General features: G+C 39.4%; 1 protein-coding gene across 1 annotated transcript in view; it reads right to left on the reverse strand.

Moving 5' to 3' along the window:
* LOC129178488 (heterogeneous nuclear ribonucleoprotein C-like) overlaps positions 1-19,456 on the reverse strand; it is a 61,717-nt gene extending 42,261 nt beyond the window's left edge. The window contains exons 1-2 of the mRNA XM_054770768.1: positions 19,330-19,456; positions 7,086-7,161 (exon numbers count right to left, since the gene is read on the reverse strand). Of these exons, the coding sequence (XP_054626743.1) occupies positions 7,086-7,161; positions 19,330-19,351 (98 nt within the window). The 5' untranslated portion in view covers positions 19,352-19,456. The remainder of the gene's footprint in view (positions 1-7,085; positions 7,162-19,329) is intronic.
* Between the last annotated feature and the right edge of the window lie 1,657 nt (positions 19,457-21,113).

Consider the following 21,113-nt stretch of genomic DNA (forward strand, 5'->3'; position numbering starts at 1 on the left):
AATCAGACAGGAAGCGGTAACATTTGGAGTTGTGGCGGGTATTAATAAAGGACACTGGCATCAGGTTTTGTCTGTTTTGTGGCACACACTTGAGCTGCGTGACATGATTTTGTTGCACATGTGGCCAGTCGATGGAGTTGTTAAATGGTACTTACCAGACATAAGGAACAGATGTACTACAAGAGTCCGTCAAATATTTTAATGAGGGTATAACAGGTGTACAATCCCCTTCTGGGTGGTCTAATTGTAATTTTCATCCACCCATCTTCTATGGCGCTTATCCTCACAGGCTCGTGGGTATGCTGGAGCGTATCCCAGCTGACTTCGGGCAAGAGGTGGGGTACGTCCTGGACTGGTTGGCAGCCAATCGCAGGGCACATATAGCCAAACAATCATTCATGCTAACATTCATACCTATATTAGAGTCGCCAATTAACCTGTTTTTGGAATGTGGGAGAGTACCCGGAGAAAACCCATGTACGCACAGGGAGAACATGCAAAATCCAACATCTGGCCAATATGCTAACCAGTAGGCCACCTTGCGGCCCCTATTTGTAATTTGTTTTGTTTTTTGTTATATGTTTTGCACTTCTTGAAAAGATACACGAAACTGGGTTCACAAGAACGAGACGTGACGATATTGCTACTTTAAAAAAATTACAGTGACAATATACAGGAATGTTTTTTTTTATTTAACTGAGTCACAAAACAATACAGGTACATTTTGAAATGTTTTGTAACTTTGCATGCATGGCCTACGCATGGTGCTTTTAATTGTTGACTTCTTTCTGCAAATTGAAACAAAAACAAAAAAATATAAAATAATGACAGTAGTTGTAGCTGCCATTACTGATCATTTATGTTGATGTGCAGTTATGTAAAGACACATGTAAAACAGATTGGAGATTGAAGGAGAGTATTTTTATGTTTACGTTAAAAGAATTACGGTTCCCATGATGCTTTGAGTGCCGTACCAGGAAGTCCGAAATAGACTCTACGATCACATGTTTTGATAAAAACTATATGCAGCGATTGTGTTTTGATCTGACAAACCTTAGGTAGCTTGGATCAAATATAGAATTCCGACAGCTTCTGCTTGGATATTAACACTGTGGCAGAACTAAAAAAAAAAACAGTCACACATCACACGCGAGTGACGTGGGAAACACCAAGTGCAGGTAGGATTGCAAGGTTTATAGTGTGCTGAAGCACTACTTAATGCATGGTTCCAATCCTGCCTCATGCACTGCCACTTTCACAAGCTTTATCATTCACAGTAGCAATGTTGACAGTCTGATTGATTTCTGGCTGCCCTATTCCCGCTAGACAGATTTTCTTTAAATGAGAAATATCATGTTTTAATCTTGTGACACCCCTAGTATATGTTATATATTTAGATAAAAAGTTACGAACATAAAAACAAGAAAGTCTTGCATTGTACGACAGTAATTTAAGGTAAAGGTAAAGGTTTTGGATATTTGACAGTATTATGGTTTGGCTCACCATTTGACAAGTTTCAACTAGTGTCACAGTTTTATAGTTATATTTCTAGTTATCTGCGCTGTTAAATCACTGATCCCACCGGTGTCACCGCTGTCTTCCGTCATTTACAGGTATTTTTAAGTGTCAGAAACTAACTCAACAAACAGTTACCGTTATGCTGCACGGTGGCCTAGTGGTTAGCATGTTGGCCACACAGTCAGGAGATCAGGATGATCTGGTTTCGTATCTCCGTTGGGCATTTCTGTGTGGAGTTTGCATGTTCTCCCCGTGCGTGCGTGGGTTTTCTCCGGGTGCTCTGGTTTTGGTGACTCTATATTGTCCATAGGTATGAATGTGAGAGTGAATGGTTGTTTGTCTATATGTGCCCTGCGACCAGTCCAGAGTGTGATCCACTTTCGCCCGAAGTGGGATAGACTCCAGCATACCCGCGACCCTAGTGAGGATAAGCAGCATAGAAGATGGATGGATGGAGTTACCGTCATGTAGTTCTAACAAAAGGGGCAAATAGTACAGTTAAATAGTTAAATAGTAGAGGCTACCGTCAGTTAATTAAGTCTGACCAAAGTCTTACCAAACCAATGTATAAATCACCTGATAAGAGTTCCTTTTTTTTTTTTTTACTCTGATTTCGTCTAAATTCTTCTTCTTCTTCAAATGACATATTACTTTTGGAAGGGGGGGGGGTGGAAGATAATTTTACTGGGGGGGGGCACCCTATTAAAAAACAGATTGCGCACCTCTGCAGTTGAACATACAACTTCCAGGAAGCCGACCTATTCTGCTTTAAATCCATGTCATCTGGATGAATTATCAGGTGGGTGCAGGCTGTATCACGACTGATACCTCAGGTGTGTTCCAGTTGTGGTAGTTTGTTGCGTGTGTGTGGATGTTGTGTGACTAACCTCATTAATGCATGGCTGCACATCATTGAATAACTACATGGAGGAATGGGAAAATAGAGTTGGGGGCCAGAGATGGTCTGAGACTGGGTGACAGAGGAGGTAGCAGCCTGGCTGGATGAACTCCTCTAAAGGACATTTTTTGGATATGATATATATAATAGCACGTGTCACCCTGTAATATTTACATGTAGGTACATGGAATTGAGCTGCCAGGGATGTGGAACTGTCCGTGTTTATTTGGGAGTTGCAAACATATGCAGAGTCCCAGTTCTGCGGAAGCACAGAATGCTAATGAGATGCGCTCATTAGGCTTGGGGCAAACAAGTTATTACATCTGTTAATATTATTTTTCTTGTTCTGTTTGTTTTATTGATCTGTTTGGAATGTTAGTGTCCTAGGGAGAACGCCCTGCCATGTATTTGAATGTATCTTTTAATTATTGAACATTCACGAAGCAACTCACTATTTTTGCAGCTTGTGGGAATGTGACTGGCTTGTGAACATTAGAGGCGCTTGAGCTCTTTAGAACTGCAGCAGGGATGCGTTTTAAAGAGGGAGCTGCAGGTTCGATGACTACAGACACAGCTGCACATGTATGGTGGTTGACAACCACAAGGTATCCCACTGGATGTTCTCACATTTTTGATGATACAGTATATAATGTACATCCAGTGGTGCGCAGTCAGGGCCAGTAAGGTCTTCTCTCCTCGCCTAAACACATTTAGAAGCACTGACCTACATTTACAACTCAAACTGTAGTATTTGTTACATTCAGTTGTATTTATTTATTCCCAACAGTCTCTTACCTTCATTTTGTAGTGTGTCTCTTAGCTGCTCTGCTTCCAGTTGTGTATGTGTATGTTATTTTTTGTTCAGCCAGATTTTAGCTTTGTTGTGTTGCCATGCCAATCTAATAGTGCAGGCCTATGTCACTTAAGGACTTTTAGCAATGGGGCTGTTTCTTTAACTAATCACATTTCCGATTTCCTTCACAGCTGGCCTACAATAATGTCAGCATTTTTTCGTCCTCTGATTGATTGATCGGAGCAAAAGTGTTTGACAAGCCAAGTTACGCGCACAACGGCTGACAATATTGGCGCTCACTGTGTCTGCCGAGAAAGTTTTATCCGATTAAGTCCCCACTGAAGGCCCAGGTACCAAATACACACGATGTACAATGTGTACAACATGTAAGTAAGCTGGTCAACAAAGTAATCAGATTCCAATAGTGACATTATTACCAGTTTACATATGCAACTGTTATTGTTGTTTTGCAGCCATCTACATAATGTTGCATAGAAATATAGTTTTTTTTTAGGAAGCAATAAAAAGTTTATTAGATGGCTGTAGACCCAGAAATGTAAGCCTCCCCTTAGAGAACGTAAAACTAAACAGCTGGGGCCTGCTCTGCTCCCCATCCCCCGATACACAATCTAAATGTGACATTATAGCTACAGTGGAAGCTGTCTGTCTCTATGTCCCTCTGACTGGCTGACTGATGTCGACATAAGCGGATGTTGATAAAGGCAAAATTGAAGCCAAAACTAACCATTGCTTGCACGTTTACTTGTTACTTTGGCCAGAGACATAAGGAGAATAGGCAATAATAAATGATTTTTAAACCTACGGCAGTTTTCTGACATAATTTTCCTCCATATGTGTTTTTTTTATTTGTCTGTTTTCATATTCTGGTCATTGACCATCAAGTGGTTGACTGGTCTGACTTCAGTTGCAGGCAGCAGTGTGAATGTGAGTGTGAATGGTTGTCCGTCTTTATATGTGCCCTGTGATTGACTAGCGACCAGTTCAGGATGCAGTCCGTCTTTTTCCCGAAGTCAACTGGGATAGGCTGCAGCCCCCATGACCCTGAACAAGATAGAAGCGGTAGGAAGGGAGCAGTGGCGTTTGTCTGCTAATTAGAGCCAGCCCAAAAGAGAAGACGAGCTGCCAAGCAGTGTTGGCGGCATTGACAAGTGCATCTTTCTGTATGTTATACAGGGCTGTTTGTTAGATGCCAATAAAAGGCCGATTTGTGCACAGTCATCCTGCCTCGTTGCCATTCCACTGATAATATTTTATAGTTTTGTCTTGTCTCATGTCTTGACTACAGCTTTCTTACATGTGAAAATCTTTCTTATGGTGGCTAACAACCATAAAATAATAATTTTCAATTAGTGTATTTTATTAGTTGCTGTGGTAGAATCCAGGTTAATACTGTCATTATTTTATTTTGAACCTGACTTTGCAGTGACTTTGTACTGTCACAAGTCACTGTGTGCAGTTTTAATGCTGTGTATCTAGCCCAGCGGTCAACAACCCACGGCTCCAGAGCTGTATGCGGCTCTTCAGTCTCCTTTTCCATCTCCCTTCGCCGAGCCCTGTAATTTTTTTTTTTAACACCGAAGTGGAGGAATGTGCATTTTTGAATAGTCTGAAGGCTCACCGAAAGTCTGTGAATGCATCTAGACTGAGTTCTGATTGCTGATTGGATGAGCAAGGGAAGTCGATGGGGGGCCAGTGTGTGCAGTGAGACACAAAAAAAAGACGTTTTGTTGAGTGTGCTACCGCCGCGGTAAGCTGACGATTCCCATGAATACGTGCCTAAAAAGAACATTCTCGGAAGAATATAGAAACTTAATTCTGAATAGACGTCTTCCTTTGCCAATGACTCGTGTGGAAAGAAATTAGCAAACAACAAAAAATGTAACGTTGAAAAACACAAGTACCCAACTGCTGATTGGCGTAAGAGAACAATTTCGAAACTCCTACGGAAGGTTTAGCAGAGCAACTATACTTTCAAGAAGTGGATAAACGCTCCAAATTCAACTACAGCTGCTAGTGTGACAGCACATGAGATCGTAAGAAGGTGGTTTACAGATGGAGAATACATCAAAGAATCATAGAAATAAAAATACACATAAAAATATTAGAGCATCTATTCTCCAAATGAAAAAACAAACTGAATGAAAATGATGAAAATGAAAGAACTACTGTGCCTCTCTCTGCAAAGACAGTCAATAACAGGACCAACAAAATGGCAGTTGTACCTGTTTCAACAACAGAATTCAACTAACAGAAGTGTGTAGGCCTGCTACGAAATAATTTCAGCACTAAATTATGTAGGCTTTCTTGAGTCATTAAGGTATTTGTGTAAGACGTAGCCAACTTTAACACAAAAAAGCCCATCACAGTTCACATATCTGTATATCAGCTCAGTATCGGTTACGTCACCTGACTCATCACAGGCAATTCAATATGCTTGTGCTGAATTAATGTCATCAATTTGCCTACTGGTGATGTTTGTTGCTATTCTATTGCTCCTGTCCTTGAATGTCTTTGCAGAGAGGCATTTCTTTCATTTTCAGAAAAATTTCCTGTTTTTTTTTTTTATTTTTGTTTGGAGACTAGATGCTATGATATTTTTATGAATGACACTTTCATGTATTCTCCGTCTGTGTACGGCTTCCCCCTCCTTACGCTCTCCAGTGCAGCCACAACGCTATAGCAGCAGCTGAAGTTGAGTTTTTTTGTCTTTCAGAGCGTTGCCTTTCAACGTTACATTTTCTGTTGTTTCTGTATTTCTCGCCACATATCAAGCACACGGGTGAGTAAGCCAACGTCATTGGCAGTGAAGGCAAAGGAATACGTCCATTCAGAATTAAACTCTGTATTTTATTCCAATATTTTTCTTTTCTATTCATGGTGGTGGATAGCACAGCAAGGGGTGTCTTTTGCGTCTTTGTCTCATGTCTCGGAACACCTTCCCCTTCCCTTCCTCATCGAATTAGCAGTCAGAACTCAATGGAGATGCAATGGAGATGCAAAATAGAAAGTGTATGTCACGGTGAAACATTGCAATGATAATTTATAATGAAATCAGTATGATTGATAAGCTAATGATTTTGTCACCCGATTTTGACCGGCTTGTAACAATCAGACTCTAGCAAATTTAGAATTTTTAATGGTAATTATTAGCTCACAAAATGAGTTTCATTATTAAAGATTTTGAAGAAGTAGTATCGGTAATGGTAAATCCGAGAGGCTTTTGTTGGCATTCAATACTTTGCTTTCCCTGGAAACAAAATAAAGGATTCCGCTGGAGACAACAGACTTGTCTTCTTAATTTATTTGCAACCACTTTATAATCCATGTTGCTACCTACCTTGTTGGGCACTGTTTGGTATTGAATTTTAAGTGAAACATATGACCCATGTTAATTATGATACCACAAGTACTGCCATGAAGACACATGTTCAATTGTCATCATCAGATTTACACCAAATACACCATACCTGTAAATCCAATGTAAAGTATCACATTTCTGAAATCAAAATAGGCCCACACTGGTATAGCGCACTACACTGCGCTCCCCAAGCGCAGCAATAAACCATAATCAGATGTTATCATAAGTGTGCACTACATCAGCAGATGGATTAAAACACTGAGTGGTGCAGACAGCACATTTGGCTAAGATCAATAGCATACTACGTACTCAGCTGGTACGAACCATTAAAAAATAATGCTAATCGATTGCAATGCTGGTGGAGCAATCATTTGAGTCACAGATAAAGATTTGCAACAAATAACACAGCACAAAATTGTTTGAGCATGTGGATGGGGAGTCTTTGCATGTACAGTACGTGTGTGTGTGCTGTGTGTGCATGTGTGGTTGACGCTCACCCGTAAGTGCTGTTGCTGGACCGTTTGTTCGGTGCCCTGGAGCGACTTGACTTGAGTTCTCCATTCATGCTCATGTCTGCAAGCAAGAACAAGTCATTAACGTCATACTGATACAGTAAGAGAGCGATCACAAAGCACAGGAGGGTTACACAGTAAGCAGAATATGAACATGATACTTACTGTTAGGCCTTCAATTATTCACACCGAGGCCAAAGTTGGCCTGAATGGGTGTAAGAGGCTGTGTTAAGTACAGTAATCCCTCTTCGTTAATTGGTTCCAGACCAGACCGTGATCAGTGAATTTCTGCTAAATAGGATTACTGTACTTACTGTATTTATACATTTCGTAGTTACAGCGTAGAAAAACTTTTTACGACCAACTAAATACGTTTTTAACATTATTATAGCCCTCAACACATAAAATAAAACCACTACAGCCACCATGACACTCATATCACCCAATATAGTAGATATAATAACAAAAAAAAGACACATTAGACATAAAGACATAAGACATAAGACAGGCTTACACGTTGGCACTGGGAGATTTCCTTGTTATTTTTTCCTTGACAGGGTACTTCCTGCGGTGTATAGTCTCATAAATGTAATGTAATGACAGCTGAATGACACCACGTTAGGATGACGGCTTAATTTAGGCCAAGAATATGTAACATTTGCTTAAATATGCATAGACTTGACTAATAATAGGCCGCATTGAACCGCAACATAGTGACAATTCATTAATTTATTTATTTTGAAAAACAAGAATACATTTCAAGGAAAAAAGCGGTCATGCTACCCCAGTTGAATTGTTGCACATGTGACTGACGCAACACAACCCTGCGCAGCTCTGTCTTGTCAAATGCGCCGCGTACGTTATGAAAGACGTTTACCAAGTAACTTTAGATACAAACCGAAATAGAGGCAAACTGAGGAAAACCTAATAAAGTGGAGGCAGTGGGCAACGCCACACGAGCAGTTTTCAACTTGCCAATAGCAAGTGAACGTGAATGAGGCACCGATCAACTCCTCTGTGCAGCCTGCAGAGTCGCTCTCGGGAGGGGAGGTCGCTGCGTGTGACTGGCCAATCACAGAGCGTGAAGAGTGAATACATAATAAGGATTTTCTTTCATCACAATTACAGATAATGATGAGATGTACTCGTTTAATGCTCGTACTTGGTAAAAATGCAGTATCCGGCTCATCCCTACTAAAAATGATACCATCCTGCTAGCCTGCTGTACACTACACATGTCGGGTTACCAACCGTCCCTTGAAAAACAGTAGCGTATTTAGAAACACAACTACATGTCCCGTATTGAGCTGACAAGGGACTTTGTGCCTTATCACGGTGGGAATCAAAACCAGTCTGTAAACTGTCAATGGATTCCCTTGACAAAAGCTTGCCACAGGCTAAGCCAATCGATGCCAGTGTGTCTGATCGCTCACCTATCAAAGTCATTGTCAGTCGACTTTTCTGGCATGTTTATTTATTGGCAGTCACTCAGTTTGGCGGCAGCTAGCTAGCTAGCTACAGTTATCCACGTAACCAATTGGGAAACTACAAGTGGATATCATGTCCACGGGATACATACTAACTTAGTAGTACAGTGTTCCCTCATTTATCGCAGGGGATGGGTTCCCAAAATAGCGGGCAATCGCGAAGTAGTGAAGTAGCCAACTTAATTTTTTTACAATTATATATATATATTATATATGTTTTAACGATGTAAAACCCCTTGCCATTCCCTTTATTCACTTTTCTCAGACAGGCAATAACGTTTTCTCACATTTCTCTCTTAGACACGCTCAAAAAAGTTCAAACCTTCATTTGAATTTTAATGATCAACCTATAGGTCGGACGCAAAAAATTATTCAGTCACTCGCGCGTATTTCACTGGTGCCGTTCCGCTGTATCCATGTTAAAACATATTGCTGCAGTACTCATCCTGTTGCAGTCCTCCTCCTTTGAGCCGAAAATTCATTTACAAGTTAGCAAATCTAGCGATGACACAGCGAGGCAACACGGAGATTGATTGACAATGGTCTACAGCCAATCAGGACGCAGAAAACAATGGGTGGTGCAGACAGATGAGAGAGGGACGAGAGAGACACTCAACTTCCCACAAGGCAATTCTTTTTAAAGGGCCAGGCTTGGCCTGTAACAGCGTTCATTCAAGCAATGAATCAAAACACTGTAGTAATAATGCATGTGCACTTTTTTAAAGTGTCATTTAACAAGTATGCTCCGTTGTTGCTATTATAATAACTATGTCTTATCCTCAAAACACTAGTTGCATGTCCATGTGGGTGGCAGTGGCTCAGGAGTGAGAGCAGGTTGTCCAGAAATCGGAAGGTTGGTGGTTCGATCCTTGCTCACCCTCCACGCAGTCCGTGTTGTTGTGTCCCCGGGCACGACACTTCAGTGCTCCAGTGCTGCCCACACTGGTGGATGAATAAAACAGTCAAACAGAGCTTTTTGGCTTGTGTCATTATCTCATGGTTTTAAACCGTATTTAACAACAGATGACTTTATAGATACAATGTATAGCTTGAGTTTATATCCTAAAATCATTAGACCAAGTAGAATAACAGACCACTGTGCCACCCTCATCGATAATATATTCACCAATGACTTTGATAACAACACCATCAGTGGCCTGCTAATTAGTGACATCAGTGATCATCTTCCAGTGTTTACAATCTACAATGAACATTATAAGAAAAAACAGGCGGAGGCAAAAAAGACTTTTCAAAGATTGCGTACAGAGGACAACATCCGTGCCTTCAAGATAGGTCTAGAAGAACAAAGTTGGGAGAGTGTCTACAGTGCAACAGATGTGGACGAGGCATATGACAGCTTCCTTGGTACTTATATGGAGCTCTACGATAAGAACTGTCCCTGGCAAGAAAAGCCCAAGAAGCAAAAGAAAAACCAGCAGCCATGGATGACAAAAGGACTAAAAAACGCCTGTAAGAAGAAGAACACATTATACAGGACATTTATCATTCAACAGACTAAAGAAGCAGAACAAAAGTATAAGACATACAAAAACAAGTTGACAACTATCTTGAGAGTGTGTAAGAGGGAATATTATAGTCACGTACTAAATAAGAACAAAAATAACATGAGAGCAACTTGGGGCATCTTAAATAGTATTATAAAGAACAACGTTAAGAAAGCAGACTATCCTCCCTATTTCATGGTTGGAAACACTTACAGGAATGACATGAATGCGGTAGCTGAAATGTTTAATGAATATTTTGTAAATATTGGACAAAAACTGGAAGAGGAAATTCCAAAACAAGACACAATTGATGAAGGGATTGATATTATCGATAGGAATCTTAATTCTATGTTTCTCACTGCTGTAACCAAAAAGGAGATCACTGACATTGTTAACCATTTTAAGGCAAAAACATCAACTGATTGTCATGGAATCGAAATGGAAACAATTAAAAGGGTCATCAATGAGATCGCAGACCCGTTAACATATATTAGTAACTTATCATTTCAGACTGGAATATTTCCAAGCAAAATGAAAACAGCCAAGGTGGTTCCAATTTTCAAAAAAGGAGACAAACACCAATTTACAAATTATCGACCAGTTTCCTTGTTACCACAATTCTCGAAAATTGTGGAGAAGCTATTTAATAATAGGTTGGACAAATTTATTAATAAGAATGAATTATTGGCAAGTAGTCAATATGGTTACAGAGCCAACATTTCAACTTCTATGGCACTGATGGAAATCACGGAGGAAATCACTACTGCCATAGACAACAGAAGATGCGCAGCTGCAGTATTCATGGATCTGACAAAAGCTTTCGATACAATTAATCACACTATTTTAATTTCAAAATTAGAAAGGTACGGAATTAGAGGTTTAGTCTTAAATTGGGTTAAAAGCTACCTAGCAAAGAGGAAACAATTTGTAAAGCTAGGAGAATATACATCTGGGAGTCTACACAATACGTGTGGAGTACCACAGGGGTCCATACTGGGACCAAAACTGTTTAACTTGTACATTAACGACATTTGCAAAGTAACTAACAACTTAAAATTGGTCTTATTCGCCGATGATACCACTGCTTTCTGTTCTGGTGAAAGCACACAAGAACTCATTAAAAAGGTCAAGGATGAAATGGTCATATTAAAGTCATGGTTTGACAAGAATAGATTATCTCTGAATTTAAGTAAAACTAAAATAATGCTATTTGGTAATAGTAGAAAGGACACGTACGACCAAATACAAATTAATGGAACGGATATTGAAAAAGTGGAAGAATATAAATTCCTTGGGGTTATAATAGATGAAAAAATGAGTTGGAAATCTCATATTAAATATATACAACAAAAGGTGGCGAGAAATATCTCTATATTGAATAAAGCAAAATATCTTCTTGATCAAAAATCACTCCACACTCTGTACTGTTCCTTAGTATTACCATATCTAACGTATTGTGTGGAGATATGGGGAAATAACTACAAAAGTAATCTTCACTCACTCACTGTACTGCAAAAAAGATCTGTGAGGATAATTCATAATGCCAAGTATAGAGAACATACAAACCCTTTATTTTTAAAATCACAGATATTAAAATTCGCAGATTTAGTACACTTTCAAACCGCTAGAATAATGTATAAAGTTAATAATAACTCGTTACCCAAAAATCTAATCAAGTATTTCTCAATCAGAGAGGAGAAATATGATCTTAGAGGAAAATTAAACCTAAAACATTTATATGCGAGAACAACGCTGAAAACCCATAGCATTTCCGTGTGTGGAATTAAATTATGGAACGGATTGAGTAAAGAACTCAAACAATGTACAGAGATGAGCAAATTCAAAAAACAATACAAGCAGTTGATGTTTGCCAAATACAAGGCAGAAGAGTCCTGATTGTTCTGTCAGGTTTGTTATTTTATTTTATTTATTTATTTTTTTATTTTCTATTTTATTTTATTTTATTTTATTTTTTATTTATTTAATTAAATTTTATTTGTTATTTATTTATTTCTATTTATTTATTTATTTTTTTTATAATTTTCTTTGTTGTGTTTAAAAAAAAAAAAAAAGCTTTGTTCTTATTTATTTATTTATTTATTTAGTATTGTCATCATATTATCATTATTATGAATGTTCTCTCTTTTTTTGGGGGGAGGGTTATCTCACCGTTATCTATTATGTGTTATCCTGACTATCACTGAAAACATGACATGGAATCCAGGAAGTGAACTACATGTACTGTACTAGATGTAGAATGGATGGGGGGTAGGATTAAATAAGCTTTGCTTCTTCCTACTCCTTTTGGACATGTGGAACTGTCAAAAAATGATTCACGAGATGTATTCCATTGTAACCTTCATGTTCAAATAAACTAAACCAAACCAAACCAAACCAAACAACAGAACATGAAGTTATTGACTTAAAGGTGTTGGTTTCATTTCATGCAGCGGTAGATGTGTGTGTGTGTGTGTGTGTGTGTGCACCTTACAACACACACGGGCGATTAAAGAAAAATGGGCTTTTTTGTAAGTGTGCGCTTATTTAAAGATAATATACACGTCATCGTATATCTAATATCTCACTATATTGAACAACAGCGGCGTTATAATGCGCAACCAAGTCAGCTATGGATGCCTTTTCAGACTCCCCATTGCCCAAATTGCGCATGACAGCCATTGAATGTGTTTTTATGTTGATTTTTTTTTTTACAAACCTCAGTCGTGTGCTTGGACATTTTTTTTTAACACCAAATGGGGTAAAATGTGCATTTTTAAAAACATCAGTGTTCGAGTGGACATCAGTCGTCCACGTCATGGTAATCACCTTAAAGGTGACATCTTCAACAAACAAGAAGAATCCTGTTGCCTCGATTCAAAAGAGATAGATTGCAGATAGTATAAAAATCATTTCACACAAATGAAATAGGCAATCGGGCAGGGGTGGACCAGCTCTCCCGACAAGGTGTCCTTTATTTTTTTTCAGGGAGTTGGCAACCTTATGCTATTATTATATTACATATGCTATTACAGAAGGACAAACAAACACAAATATGCCGCTCTAAGTTCAATAGTTACACTTTGTTGGAAGTTTGCTGTCTACTGAATGCCATTCTAGTTCACTTTTAAGCCATGAGGTAAACTGACAAAGACATAGCCAGAAGCTAACAAACTCATCCTAAACTCATCTGTGAATAGAAATATGTTGCAATCATATCACAATAAATTAAGGCTTTTTTAATTTCATAACTGAAAAACTTAACGTGAGACTCATTTTGTACAAGCCCTGCACCAAAGCACTGTAAATTGCGACGTATAACCCGTTACTTTCTTCTCAAACTTTCAACCCTGCGGCTTACACACAGGTGCCGCTAATATATGGCTAAAAACTCCCATGATGCTTGGTGTGGTCACGTTCTATCTCCTATACCGCAGAACTACTACAAATCGTTTAAATATGTATTTTGGAAAAGGTTATTACTAAGATAATCCATTATAAGGGCAAAAAAAAGTTCAGGAAACAACCAAATGGAGCGAAGCCACCATTCTCATTGTTTGCTAAGCCTGTCGCCCTAGTTGAGTGGAGCCAGGTATGCACACGCTGCAGTTTACAGTGAGCAACAACAAGCACAATTTATACTAAAAGCGAATGTAAAACAATGTTGGATTTGGATGATTCAATAAACACCATAACTATATCGCCAAGATAGCCAAGCCTGAAAATAAAAATCAAGAGAGGACATATTGGAATTTGTGCAGCGATGGCGTTGACACATACAGTATGTGCATCTGCCGGGGGGATCCACGCACTATGCCGACTCAAAGGCGGCCACAAAGGTGCCACTCTACCGTGGTTCTTATGAAGTCCAGAGGATAACTCCAGCAGAAATAATACAGTAAGAAATATCCAGCAATTTTACAAAGTCACCCAACGTAAACCTTACGCAATGTATGTAGTGCCACAGGCGTACACGTCACCCACCTACGTATACTATACATCAATAAATCGAAATACAGATACAATAAAGCATATAAAACAAAACATAAAATGCCGTGTTGTTCGCTTGGAGATGAGTAAAGTATCTATCTATCCATCTCACACTGAATACTGAAAATAAACGACCGGATGTAGACCTTCTTCTTCCTGTTTATGGCGGGTTGCATCCAATGTTTAGGTGTTACCACCACCTATTATACCGGAATGTAGACATGTTGTGCACATTTGCAGTGACAACCCGGTAGTGACAAGTTTCCATCATAAAACAGACGTGAAGAAATGAAATTGATGCCGCTTTCAAGTTAAAGGCAATGGATTTGAGGATAAGCGGCATAGAAGACGGATGGATGGATGAATGGCAATGGATTTGGCTGTCAAGACAAAGACACATGGCTGCGTCGTGTAGGACTACAGCCATTTGAAGACCATTACCACGCTGCTACATGACGACAACGCTCACAGACACCCCACCTCGTCTCCGTTCCTCATCAGCTTGTGAATTTTCCTCCATCTCCACTGCATTTCTCCCAAATGTGCTCCTCCTCACATTCGCCAACGGCTTCAATCCACCTTCCCACACCGACAACCATGTGTGATGACGGAATTACGATGCTGTTCAGTTCTGACACGGAAGAGGGCAGGCTATTGTTATCTACTGTATGTTACATGCACTATTCGGCACTGTTTTTAACAAGCCGTGTACTGTTCTGCACTGTTAATTAGCAGTGTTGCACCACTGTCCGGCAAGCTCTGTTTGGAAAAAAAACATTTATTTGATTAAAAGTTTAAAAATCTTTTTGTGTATCATCTTTCTGTGCACTAAATATCCCATTTTATCACGTGCACACCTGCGGCTTATAATGCGGCGTGGCTTATTTAAGAACAAATCCGTTTTTTCCTCTAAATTTAGTGGGTGCAGCTTATACACCGGTGAGGCTTATACACCGGAATTTACGGTACCCTTATCACTGATGGTAATGCTAACACAACATGAGCGCGACACTGTTTGGCCCATCAGTATTAAAGGCCACTGTTATAAGCTTTTTTGTTGTTTTACTTTACTGATGTAAATAACAATTCCGTTTACCATCATTTAACATGCAAACGACTGAAGGGGTGGCCAAGTCTGACAGAGGTTGTCCTTCACATTCACCTCCTAGCACTTACTGTTGATTAGTCCTGCCATCACAAGCCAGCTGTTCACCTTTGTTTTTGTCTCCTGTCATTCACGTCACTAATGCCCTCCTTTGTTTCTCTCTCTATTACAAATACCTCCATGCGTGTTACAATGGGACAGCTCTGCTGCTGGTAGCTTTGTGTCTAGGCTGTACTAAAATGTGATTTGAAAGGGGAAATGATGAGAGGAAGACATGGACAGATGGGTGCTGAATGGAGTGTGACTTGGCCAACTGCACATACACTCACACAGTGCAGCACTCAAATGGCTGCAAGCTACAATTAATTAAGTGTGGTTTGCAAATGCGTGCAAAAAGACACATGTCTGTGCCTCTGCCTAGCACAGCAGAGCTACATTTGCAACACTTTGGATCTTAACAGAGGTGACCTGCTGGGCGACTGCTCTGTTTCTCCACTGGTGCATCATCATTGCTGACATCTGAGCCCTACGTGCACCGCATGCACTGAAAACGACTATTGTATTACAGAGCCCAGCAGAAAAAAAACAACTAATAAAATATAATGGCTTGTTTGAAACGCGTATTTACTGACCAATATCCTTTTAGAAGACGTTAAAGCTGAATACTGTGATTTTGTTACGCATCACCATTTGGCTTAAATTGCACGGGGACCTTGTTAAATCCACTGGAAGCAAGAACGGCGAGATCATTCATTAGAAGATTGTATGAAAGGTCAAAACATATATTATACACAAACCAGAATTTGGGTTGGAAAGCAAACACCTGCACATCTATTGATAGCCAAGATGAGAGTTCTATGACAAATGTTGCCTTTATAAAAACAAACATCGGCAAATTGAATTTTTAATATACTTTAATATACTCTATTGCAGTGATCCCCAACCGCTGGGCCGCAGCCCTTTACCGGGCCGTGGGTCATTTAGTACCGGGCCGCACAGAAAGAAAAAATAGTTTCCATGATGTTTTATTTTGAAAAGATTTTCTCTGTTACACCCGTCTCACTTGACGCATGTCCATTGTGCGTGTGCTAACTTTCTCTCGCCGCACAGATAGACTACTACTGTATTTTTACCATTTTTCTTTCACCTCATATTTGGTGTCAAATGCTGATACTATGTGGGAATGCATAAAGGTAAGTTTTGATGACTTATTGAGTGCTAATGTGCACATTTGTCTCAAGTTAATTCATGCTAGCACACTGCCTTTTACCACACACATCAAACAGCGATGTAATGTTGATGTTTTCCATCTCTCTGGAAAAACTCCACAGATAAGATCATTTTGACCGCTGTATTGTACGGGGGGGGGTTAGCAAGCAACATTTAGCTCTGTTAACTCCGCTGCACCCGTAGCTATACGCTAACCTCCAAAACAGCGGCACTGTACTACGTAGCGTGCTGTTAATGAATTGATTGGCTGCGTAAGTAAATACGCGCAAACAGGATCTTATCATTGGCTGGACAGTGCTTGTCATTGTGTTATATGTTGTTACCCCTTGCTGTCGCCTTTCACTGAGTTGCATTGCAAAATGGTGCAGAACACATTGTTTATTTTATTCACAGCTCATGTTGAATTTTATTTTGCGCGCTGCATGGATTGGATGTGCGCTGAGAAGTGTTTTGGAGCTACACTAAAATTTTAATGCTTTTTATGGTTGTGGTATCAAGCAATGCGCTGAGAGTGTACGTGTTCTCCACCCCTCCATTCAACCAACACATGTTGTAATATAATGGATCATTGTTTGTTCATGTGGATGGACTTAACGTGTTTTCCATATCGAATCCTTTTAATTGAAGCTGCTGGTCGGTTGACTGGATGGAGCTACCCTTTTACATGAGGGAGTCAATCACTCTCTCAACTCTCTCTGAAGATCTTCATCAGTTAGCAACCGCCATGTGTGCAAGCAGAACTCGTTATTGCTGATTTGACCTTCCTGGCCACACTTAACCCAATTTCCTTCCCTGTCAGAGCAAGTCAAAGTAAGCCCAAAGTTTTACCTTACAAGCAGATGCAAGGCTTTGATTATATTTAGGAAAAGAAATGGCAGCAGTCTCCATTTGTGCGAAATACATGTGCACATTTTTTTCAAATTTATTTTTCCCCCAGTGTACGTTCTACACACACTAATATGCATAAACTGATATAAATTGCAACTGTATGCTCGTTAATCTGTGCACTTTGAAGTCACTAATGTGTGGGAGATGAAATAATAATGTGATCAGATAAAAAAAATAAATAAAAAATCTGTTTTCATTCGAGTTAGCGTTCTCGCTTCATTTTTCATGCAGTGGTTGGAACCCTGCTCTTTAATCATTTACATAATTTCCAATTTTCTTCTTTTATAAATGGTGCATAGAAATAACATGTTGCAGCTTGCAGCTGACCCAAATATTGTTTTGTCGACTCTAGCCTGAATTATGCTTCAGCGTCAGGATGCTGGCATAAGCGACTCTGGCCGGCCCTCGCAACCCCCCTGGCGAAGCTTGGTCAGCTTCTTTATACTACATCATTTCCGTTCGCGAAAATGCCAAAAAGTCCACAAAACAGAAGAAACAATGGCACAAATTGAGCAGCGTCTCAGCAAAGAAATAGGCTGTATGCAAATCTGAACAGTTATATGATTATGATACAAACAGGAGCGGTTTCAGAGCAACATGTACAATAAAAGTGACTGATGTTCCACATGGATTACTACTAAGTCAGCTACATTACGTCGCCTGTCTATGATGTCATCAGTGGTTAACTACAAAATGTTAACACATATATAGTTTTACTATTATAGTTTTACATGCATAAAATAATACTAAATGTATATACAGTAAATGACAAATGATAAATACACATATCTCTAAATTGTCCATAGGTATGAGTGTGAAAGGTTGTTTGTCTGTGATTGGCTGGCGACCAGTCCAGGGTGTACCCCACCTCTCGCCCAAAGTCAGCTGGGATAGGCTCCAGCATACCCCCCAATGAGGATTATACAGTATATATACACTATATGTGTTTGTGTGTGTAATATATATTTGCACATATACAAATAATTTCTATGAATTTAATAAATATATAATTAATCAAGTCATAATAATATTATAATTATATTCTAAAAATTACATAATATTGTATTTCTAATTATAGTATACACACTATAGTAGCTAATATAATTAAGTATAATTAATACAAATATATTTATGGAATAATATATAAATTCAATAATGTATGATAGCAGACAAACGCTGTAGTAAAACTGTGAAAATTACAACATGATCGGCTTTCAAAACGATTATTTTTCCACGTCTTCATATAATTCATAGCAAGTAATATACCAATTTATAATATTAAACACCTTCTAAATTACCATAAAGTTAGGCGAAAAAAACCAAGCACACACACATGTGGAATAAACAATAAGATATGCTCACTTGAATGCATCTTGCTGTACAACAGCAGCACACATAACATATCACAAACAGCATTGTAATCGCGACACGAGATTCCAAGCACATGTCTTGAATATCCTCAGCATCCATATCCAAGACACAATCTACACCATCTTTCTCTTACACTGTCATTCACTTTGCTGCATCCTCCCTTGCTTTATTTGAGAAGAGCGCTGCTCCTCGGTCCATTCAAAAGTTCCAACTTGTCTGTAAATTGTGCTCACCAATAAGACTGTGATGCTTGTGATGATTTACAAAAAGAAAATGACATTCCTCCCCAGAGCAGCACTACGATATATATACAGTATGTACTTAAAGCTACCACAGTGTGTCATGAGCCTTTAAGCACAGAATGCCTGCTGACCTTGCCATTGTGAGACACAGGTCGGGCTCATGTTCACCATCATAAATTCCAATCCGCCTATAAAATGTCATATCATCACATTATTGTAGATCAATGGGAAAATAAGGGGAAAGCCACAGAAAGCAGCAGGAATGCAAAAGTAAAGGAAGGTATTGTGGAGTAAAAGAAGGAGTTGGTGTTTTAAATGTACATTTTCTTTCTCTTTGAAACACAGTGATTCATGCAAAAATCCCCAAACACACACAAGGACACAGAAGACACAAATGTAGAGCTATATACTCACATCTTGGGCTGAACAGGGTCATATCAGGGATGCGAAGCAAGCAGACGGCTGAGATTAACGATGCTCGCTGAGGACCTCTATTGCTTGTGCGTCTGACTGACTGCTGAGATACTACTGAGTCAGTGTAAAGCCAGCAAGAGAGGCACCGCTGGGATGTACCAAATGTTTGTCTCCGGTAGGGGAGGACAGGGGTGCTCTGGGCTGTTCCATTAGAGGGAGAACCTTGGAGAGGGCTGAGCGAGGGTGCAGCTGGAGCAACAGGAGCGTGGAACTGGAAGAGAACACAGCTTTGTGCTCACCAACACTTCACGGTCACTTATGCTGTAGGAACAAACTGAATTCATCGTAAACACACTGATTCACACAAAAGGTTGGCAAGGGGACGGAGAGTGAATAGGCACTGATTAACAGTTGCATTCAAGGAACACAAATAAATAGCATATGAATGCCGAGTGACATTACTGCCAAGTTAAAAAGCCAAAAAAGACATCACTTTGTCCATCCATCCAGTTTCTATATCGCTTGTCCCCATTGGGGTCACAGGTGAGCTGGAGCCTATCCCAGCTGACTTTGGCCAAGAGGCAAGGTACACCCTGGACTGGTAGCCAGTCAATCACAGGACACGTATACACAAACACACACACATTCACACCAATGGACTATTTAGAGTCTCTAATTAGCCTAACGTGCATGTTTATAGAATGTGGGAGGACGCTGAAAAACCCGTGCAATCACAGGGAGAACATGCAAACTCCACACAGAGATGTTCCAAATGGAGACTCCAATCTATATCTCCTGACTGTGAGGCATATGTGCTCACCACTATACCCCCATGCCTACGGACACCTAACAGGCATGTCTTTGGGATGTGAGGGGAAGCCGGAGTACCCAAAGAAACTAACCACTATGTCGTAGTATCATATCATAGCCATCCATACAGTGACACATGTAATTGAACTAGTAGAGTTGGGATAATTGCTATATCATACATTAATTTGACTTTCTGGAAGAAGCATTAATTTAGTTTGGGGCTGACAAAATGTTACGGATCGAAAAATAGTAGTTCACTCATGTTTGCATCCATTGCTGACAATAAAATCAAGTGAAAGAATAATACAGTGGACGCTTAAAGGTCAAACACCATCTGCACCAGGAGGCTGCTTGACCTTTGATTTGTTTGCGATTTAAAATGAATTTCCTCTATAAGAAATAATAGGAAGACAATCATTACATTCCAGACAATCAATACTACCTTTGGCACCATAACATAATTGACATGCAAGTGCAAAAAGACCTTATACCGTAGTATTCGGCAGTTATCGAACCTTATCATTTGATGAGTACTGTTTTTGGAAGTCAGTTTCATCTTTTTAGTTGTATAGAGTCCATTAGTGCTTCCCTTTTAAGCTCATCATCATTGCTAATCTAGTGAAAGGGTATATAGGAATCCCTCATTTATTGTGGTTAATTGGTTCCAGAGACAACCGGATAAGTTAATTTCCACAGTAGGATTCTTTATTTACTGTATAAATTGAATGTTTTCATAGTTAGAGCACCGAAAACCTGTTCACACCCTAATATAAATATGGTTTTGAACATTATTAGAGCCATATAGACATGAAATAACACCCCAATAGTCAACTTTACACTCGTATTACCCAATAAAGTAGACATAATAAGAGTAAATAAGCCATTTAAGACATAAATAAGACTTGTGTGAGTGGCGAACAGGAAGTGACGTCAGGGGCCCATAGTTGAGTTTTAGCTTGGCAAGGTTTATGACC

The sequence above is a fragment of the Dunckerocampus dactyliophorus genome, chromosome 3 (genome assembly GCF_027744805.1).
Source record: "Dunckerocampus dactyliophorus isolate RoL2022-P2 chromosome 3, RoL_Ddac_1.1, whole genome shotgun sequence".
NCBI lineage: Eukaryota > Metazoa > Chordata > Actinopteri > Syngnathiformes > Syngnathidae > Dunckerocampus > Dunckerocampus dactyliophorus.